General features: G+C 37.1%; 2 protein-coding genes across 4 annotated transcripts in view; one reads left to right on the plus strand and one right to left on the minus strand.

Moving 5' to 3' along the window:
* Nucleotides 1–404, plus strand: part of gart (phosphoribosylglycinamide formyltransferase) — a 19,583-nt gene extending 19,179 nt beyond the window's left edge. Inside the window, exon 22 of the mRNA XM_043239631.1 lies at nucleotides 60–404. Coding sequence (XP_043095566.1) covers nucleotides 60–257 — 198 coding nt within the window. The 3' untranslated portion in view covers nucleotides 258–404. The remainder of the gene's footprint in view (nucleotides 1–59) is intronic.
* A 670-nt stretch (nucleotides 405–1,074) lies between these two features.
* On the minus strand, nucleotides 1,075–7,623 carry n6amt1 (N-6 adenine-specific DNA methyltransferase 1). Of its 3 annotated transcripts, XM_043239665.1 has the most exons (7): nucleotides 7,543–7,623; nucleotides 5,735–5,876; nucleotides 4,563–4,649; nucleotides 4,405–4,495; nucleotides 3,199–3,282; nucleotides 2,210–2,351; nucleotides 1,075–1,772 (listed from the first exon to the last, which is right to left on the minus strand). In XM_043239665.1, the coding sequence occupies exons 2-7, from the start codon at nucleotides 5,860–5,862 to the stop codon at nucleotides 1,645–1,647; spliced, it is 660 nt and encodes a 219-aa protein (XP_043095600.1). In that variant the 5' UTR covers nucleotides 5,863–5,876; nucleotides 7,543–7,623; the 3' UTR covers nucleotides 1,075–1,644. The 3 variants fall into 3 exon arrangements, with proteins under 3 accessions (XP_043095600.1, XP_043095609.1, XP_043095618.1); XM_043239674.1 differs by lacking the exon at nucleotides 4,563–4,649; XM_043239683.1 differs by lacking the exon at nucleotides 7,543–7,623 and having other exon boundaries at nucleotides 4,563–4,706; nucleotides 5,735–5,872.
* Between the last annotated feature and the right edge of the window lie 231 nt (nucleotides 7,624–7,854).

Consider the following 7,854-nt stretch of genomic DNA (forward strand, 5'->3'; position numbering starts at 1 on the left):
TCAACACAAATGTAAAGTATGCTGCAGAGTGTGACCCGGTCATGTGACTGCTTTCTCAGGAGGAAGTGGATGCGGGAGCGATCGTGGTCCAGGAGGCGGTTCCCATCCTGCTGACGGACACCGAGGACAGCCTATCAGAGCGCATCCGGGAGGCGGAGCATCGCGCTTTCCCAGCAGCCCTGGAGCTGGTGTCGAGCGGCGCGGTGAAGCTGAGAGACGACGGGAAGCTGGTCTGGAGCCCGAGCGCTCAGGGATAGATCCTGTAACACTACTGTACTCCACATTCCACTCATTCCTGACATTCTCTGATGACCAATAGTTCTTGATGTAGATGAACTTCATTCTGTGCATGTAACACATCTTGATCAGTATTTGCTCTTTGCATTAAACTTGCACTGCCCTGACACCCGATTCATTTCATTCATTCATTCATAGAGGTTTTTAAGCTCGGATGACATTAAACATGGTGTCATGCACTCAAGATCACACTGAAACCTAAATGTAATCATTTCTCATTTTCAGAAAAAACTGCTACCGCATAAAGCAATATAAATGGTTTTTATTTGCAAAGTTATTTTTTTTTAATCACGGGATTTGATAACACTTACAGACGAGCAACTGAAATAAATCACTGATCTTAAACATAATGCATGTTCAAATATTTAGCTGCTGCTTCGGTCCAGAAATCCTGCTCTTCTTCATACAGACCTGCTGTTAAGGTTATTAACTGATGTATTCATTTGCATGTATTTCTGCATGCTTTTCATAAAAATATATACATATGGTAAACACTTTATAATAAGGTTCATTAGTTAACTTCTACAGCATTTATTCATCAATTTCAGTATTTACTAATGCATTATTAAAATACACTAATGCACTGTGAATTAATAATGACCATCTGTATTCAACAATGAGGCAATGTTGGACTTATCTTAACATTTTTTATATATATATATAATACACACACACACACATCCATTGGGCGAATCAAAAATGCAGAAAGTTTTATTTCACAATATTTCTGTTTTGACTAGTTTTGATCAAATAAATGCAGCCTTGATGAGAAGAGACTCAAGAACATCAAAACAGCTTTATTCCAATCTCTTAACTAGAGAGCTAAAACACCAACAAAAACACATTTACCTTAATTTTTGGAAGAAAAAATATTTCCATCTTTATATCGTCATATTAAAGTATGTTGGAAAAAACATGAAAAAATAGAAAAAAATCTTTTTTCTTTTATGTTGACACTAAAACCAAGAAAAACGCAGTAAACACAACAATAAGGTGTCTTTTGTAATATTATTCTCTGATAACGTTAGTTAGCTCCCAGTGCATTAATGTTAACACAACCAGAGATTTAATAACAGATTTAAATCTGCAGTTTAATATAACAATAATAACCAATGCTAACTAATGAACTTTATTTTTAGTGTTACCGAAAACACTACTAAAATGTTAAGCAAAAATGAAAAAATATATAAATATTAAAACCCTTATTTTATAGCAAAAGAAACACTTCCATCTTTCGAATGATGATAGTTATAACAACCCCTTTCCGTTCTTTTATTTGAGTTAGTCGACGACTCTCTCGGTTTTGCATAAAATGCACTTTTAATAATAACTCCCCCAAACGAGGAATCACGAGGAGTACAGGAGCGATGAAGAGTGTATGAAGCGCAGTATAGAGAGCGTCTCTCGTCCGGCGTGACGACTCAAACACACCTGACCCTTCAGTCCTGAGCCGCCCAACACCTCCACGATCTCTTCTGGAGGAGAAGCACACAGACCACACGTCACGTGCTCAATAAAATCAGTGGCATTTGTTTTGCACGTTCAATTCTGTTTTTTATTAACTACAATTGATCCATCTATAGGTTTATTCATCTTTCCAAGTTGTTGCAAACCACACGCGTGACCCAGGAGCACAAAACCAGTCATAAGGATCAGTTTTTAAACATTTATACGAGATTTAGTTGTGCAAATTAAATCCACAGCAATGCATATCATGAAAAATGTATTTTTGATTAGTAATAAGAAATGCACGGAATATCCGCACGGAAAAATTAATAATTTTTGGGAAGACATTTTACATTTTTGAGCTATACAATGTATTATTGTCTACTGCTACGAATACACCCGTGATCAAATATAGAGTTTGTAAGTAAAGTAAAGTGGTAAGTAAAAATAGTAACTAAACACACACCTGGGTGGTTCTCGGAGACGGTCACCAGGTAAAACACCCCGTGATCCGACAGCAGCTGAGGAATCATGGGAAAGATCCGATCCATCACCTCTCGCCCGCGGATCCCTCCGGCCCACGACGCCTCGATCCCTCGACTGCCCACCTGAGCTCAAAACACAGGTCAAAGGTCACGCCGGCGCATGCACATACACACAAATACAGAACAGAGAGAAGCATCGTTCATTCATTTTAACTTACAGAGTTTAAGAAGAATCTGTCAGCGCTGCTTTTTAGTAATAATAATAATAATAATATTCAAACTTGCTCTCCTTAACTGAAATAAAAATTAAATAAAAATATTTCATACTTTTTAACAATAAATGTATTGAAAACAGATCTTTTAAACTGTAATATTTTTATTTTTTTTTACAGAATTTTGTTTTCATAAATGCAGCCTATGTGAAAAGATTTATCTTTGACCAGTATATGTATAATGTGTATATATATATATATATATATATATATATATATATATATATATATATATATATATATATATATATAACTACTGAAATAAAATACATAAAAATAAAGCTAAATATAAACAACTAATAAATATGACAAAAGCACATTAAAATTACTAAAACTTGAAAATAGAGAAAAACAAGCAAATTTAAATATTAATAAATACTAAAATAGTATATATATATATATAATAGTAAAAGACCACTGCAATGATAGTGTTGTAAATTTAATTTAACTGCTTTAAAATAAATTCATTGAACGAATAGTATAAAAGTATCAATAGAAACAGACCTTTTCCTGTAAAATCAAAGAAAAATGAATAAAGCACACTTCAACGGAAAACAATGAACACACTTGAATACATGTTTTCCTGACGTTAGACCAGATGATAGATTTATTAACATTTTTATTTAATATTTCAATGATAAAGGATAACTGATAAAAAAGCATTGGACTGAATATTAGAATGTATTTATTGAGTTGACCTCCTCTGATGGCGTGACGACGTACGGCGGATTGAAAACAAGCACGTCCACTTCTCCTTTCAGCCTCGGCAGAAAACACTCAGCCTGAGGAACGACAAGAGTCTCATTCCCTTCATTTTTATTCATTCTTTTCTCAGTACATCTAGTCAAAATGAAAATGTTGCCTTGAAAAACTAGCAAAAATATTTTTAAAAGTCTTCATTAAAAAAAAATTATTTAGTTTCAGTTAATGTTCGTAATAATGCTTTAAAGCAACGAAAATGTATTTTATGGGTTTCATCTTTCCTTTTACATCAGTAAACAATACCAACCCTGTTGTTAAAAAAAATAAATAAATAAAAATAATAAAGTAAAAGAAATAATAATAAAAAATGAAAACTCATTTTCTGTAACTGATATAAATGTTTTTGTGCACTCTATTTTTCTTGTATTTAAATAAAGCAGAACTAAGCTAAAATACAAATGAAAAAAAAGCACTGAAATGGCTAAAATGGACAAATTAAAGTACTATGGTACTGCAAATAGTTTTTTTGCATATAATAATAACATAACATATATTAAGAGTTCAGACACAAAAGCCCTTGACTGCTGTTTAAAGTTAATAATAAAAGGCAATAAAAATAACATTCACTGGCATTAAAGAGAAAATTAATGAACCTACCCATGAGTCTGAGAAAAAATATATCATTTTAGGAGAACATTTAAAAAGGCACAATGTAAAAAATAAGTGTAGTTTTAGTGTAAAATATTGTAAAAAAAAAAAAAAAAAAAAAATCTAATCAGACATTTACTGTAAGTGTAATAGTAACGGTTAAATGCTGTTGACTGTAAAGTTTAAAGTAAACAGAACAAATCAATGTTTAATTTAGACTCAGAAACTGAAAAATTATATTCCCAGAATTCCCTGCGTCACGCTGCACGTTTCAAAGGATTTTGCTTAAACCATGTTTCTTGATATTTTTTGTTATCAGTTATATACATTCAGGCTATATTTGACATTATTATGATAGCTGTCAGTAAGTTAAAGGTGCAAAGCATATTATAACAGCATTTTGCATCGTTGATCTGACATTTTTTGTGTTTGTAAATTAAACAGTGTTGTAAAAAAGTGTTTTCTTTGTTGTTGTTTTACAGTGCACTTAGAAGCTTTTGTGTCTGAACTTCACGTAAAAAAAAACAGTGAGAAGCGGGCGGTGCGTGCCTCACCAGGTCGGTGACGACGGGCTGCAGCTGCAGGTGGTTGCAGTGAGCTGTCTGTAGTGTGCACTGCGCAGCCGCCGGGTTCACATCGGTGCAGCTGCAGAACAAACACACCTTCGTTACGACGCACGGAGACGGGGCCCACCCGACCCGGCCGTACTCACAGATACAGCGCTTGGGGCCCGAGCACAGACGCCAGGAACGCCGAGACCGCTCCGGACCCGCTGCCCACCTCCAGACACACCGCCGGCCTGAACACAGGAGCCCACGTCATCCTCACCCTGAACACTAGCGATCATCCCTAGAGACTAGAGCGAGCAGAGCAGGTCATTAGCTTTAACGTTACCATGGCAACGGCACAGCACGGTCTGCGTCAAATATAGATGTATGTAATATTATATATTGGCGTATGGAGAAAATTGTAAACATAAAACGTATGTTTATTTGCAACAAAAAGGCCTGTTATGACATTAAAACAGCGACAATCGCACGCGTGTCATTATTTAGTCGAAGCGAGCGATGTCACTTCCTCATTAGCTTTAACGTTACCATGGCAACGGCACAGCATGGTCTGCGTTAACTATAAATATATGTAATATTATATATTGGCGTATGGAAAAAATTGTAAACATAAAACATGTTATGACATTAAAACAGCGACAATCGCACGCGCGTCATCATTTAGTCGAAGCGAGCGATGTCATTTCCTCATTGTCTTCAGCTGGGATGTTCCCATGACAACGAGCGCAGACGTCGCTGTTTTTATGTCATAACCCTCCTTTTTGTTGTAAGCATAACTGTTGCAAATAAGCATACGTTTTATATTTACCATTTTTTAATATGCTAATATATAATATTACATATATATTTGACGCACGCCATGCCGTGTCGTTGCCATGGTAACACTGAAGATAATGAGGAAGTGACATTGCTTGCTCTGCTCGCTCTAGTCTCTACTAACAAGGGGATAGGGATGATCGCTATGATTTGGAAAATGACCGTGAATCATTACGATAAACTACGCTTCCAGCTATTTTTTAGTACTTTGGTACTATTTTTAGATGCTAAAAGTCAGTGAGTCTAGCGTTTACTGCACGCTGAGGCTGTAATAGTGACCCTGAAGCACCGCAGCATTTTTGTAAATGAATCAAAACTAAGAAAACTTAAAAACCGCATGCTGAGAACTTCATCTGGACCATTTCGAAAGGCGATTTTCTCATATGCACCCTCAGACTCCAGATTTCCAGATACTTCTCAGGCACATATTGTCAAAAACTAAAAGACCCTCGTGATTGTTTTTGTGCTCGTAGCTTTATAAAGAGGCCCAGCGAATCACCTGCTTGCCTTCAGACGCTCGGCATCCTTCTCCAGAGCGTCCATCAGCAGGAACGAGTCTTCGGCCGGTTCGTACACGTCTGTGAAAGCGCCGCGGCCGGCCGGAGCGTACAGGGGAGTCGGGTACATGACAGCTGCAAGGCCTGATGGGAACAATGGAGATGCATGGGTTTTAGCATCTTAGCTATCAGGATGTATCACGATAAAGGGCCGCGCGGTTAAATAAGCCGGTCGAAAATGTATTTTATATGCGTGACGATTCAAATCAACTGAGACAGAAGTTTATATGAACATGTTCAGCGGTAACCATGGAAACGCTGCACGCTTGCTGCTCATAAGCGCCACCTGCTGGAAGACGCTGAAACTGCGTCTCATTCAACTTGTCTGTTGTTTCCGTTTCATGCAGATTTTTTTTTATGCATAGGTTTTATTTACGCAAAACCAGACTATTCTGTTTTTGCTTCAAATTTCACACTTGGGTCGCACGTTCGCAGCATCTTTGTTCAGTTCATGATTAAAACGCAGCGGTTGACTTTCGTTTTTGTTGAATGGAGAAAGCACAGACAAAGCCTCGGTTTATTCGTGGTACTTCTTTGATTTGGGGTTTATTTTGCATTCTCAATTTAGTTTTGTTATATTTCAATTTCCTAAAAAGCAACGTGCAACATATATGCCCAAGCAATAATAAAGGGCACATTTTCATTTATGCCTCATTTTGTTCAAAAAGAAAAACACGGGTTGAAGCTCTGATTTTGAACTAAAAACGAAACGTCTTCATTGGTCTTTTTTTAATATCGCAATGAACACTGCACCATGAACTTCATTCTGAGATATTACCCCACCATTGTCACAAAAACAAGTTATTAATGCGCTCCAGTTCTGCTGGTTGGGTGGTCAGATATTCCTGAACAGATTTTATGCGCCTCCCTCGCTGAAATCTGGTTTTAAGTGTCGTTTCACACGCAAACGGCTTGATTGGGGCCTTTATGGATGTATTTTCTGAGCTCTGGCACGCCGGAGCGCTCGATGGTGTGAATGTTAAAAGCCCCGAGCGTGTAAAAGCTGCTCTGAAAACAAGCGGATTAAGAGAGGAGAGGTTTACAATGTCTTAATGAAGTCTATAAATGAAGCAGCATCCGTCTGAACATGCATCGCTCCATCACATAAACCAGCTTCCAAACATCTGGAATAATTTCGGTGCTTTCATACAGCCAGCTTAGAACACACTGAGCTGGTACCGCGGTACAGTGATGGTAAAACTGTGACCATTAATTAATTATGTGCAAATAAATGCACGCACACACATATATACACATGCATACATATATATCAGAATCTCAACTTTGTCATAATGTATGCTTTTTAATATTGTTGTTTATTTTCTTTGGTAGAAACTATGGTACTTTTAACAGGGAAGCATCACAAATTCAGCTGTTTGCAAAATTCCCTTCTGGCATAAAAGGTACTTTACAGTGCATGGGGGGGTTTTATAAATACATAACATAATTATAATAATAATGTAACGTGACATTTACATGAGGCACAGAACAATCAATAATATCATGCATTTATGGATATAGTAGCAGGATACTACAACAGCATTGTTTTAATACGTTGCTATAACACCATGGTTTGTGAATCAAGCAGCTGGTACCATGGTATACGTCGGAATACTACGGTTTTACCACCTTTTTTGTAAAGAGGAGACTGACGCGCACTCGTGATCGTTATGTATAATACTATAAGCTTTCTGACACATGCATGTATTTTATACTTTATATGATATATGATAATGAAAGTGTTTCTTACCCTGCCTGCTCCAAGCGCATGGTTTTCAAACACAACAGCGCGTGGACTCGGCACGCAGCATTTCCGGTTACTGTCGCAAGTGCATTATGGGAGTCGTAGTTTTTCAACATAGATTCGTATTCCGTGCACGCACGTGTGCATTATAACGGGGATATCATAAAAACAACTTAAGATCGATAGTTGACGCTTAATGGTAACGTGAAGACAGAGTGTATATTATTTTTCATGCATGCAAATCCTAAATCAATGACACTGAAACCCTGTTAAGGGATTTTCCACGGCCCACAGTTCATGTGTGTGCAAGTATATGCA

The sequence above is a fragment of the Puntigrus tetrazona genome, chromosome 1 (assembly GCF_018831695.1).
Source record: "Puntigrus tetrazona isolate hp1 chromosome 1, ASM1883169v1, whole genome shotgun sequence".
Classification (NCBI taxonomy): Eukaryota; Metazoa; Chordata; class Actinopteri; order Cypriniformes; family Cyprinidae; genus Puntigrus; species Puntigrus tetrazona.

Coding starts and splice junctions, on each gene's coding strand:
- n6amt1 (XM_043239665.1), bottom strand. CDS start 5,862: ATGTACCCGACTCCCCTGTACGCTCCGGCCGGCCGCGGCGCTTTCACA. Junction 4,650..5,734: donor GAGCGTCTGAAGGCAAGCAG/GTGATTCGCTGG, acceptor TCCTGTGTTCAG/GCCGGCGGTGTGTCTGGAGG. Junction 4,496..4,562: donor GGGCCCCAAGCGCTGTATCT/GTGAGTACGGCC, acceptor TTTGTTCTGCAG/CTGCACCGATGTGAACCCGG.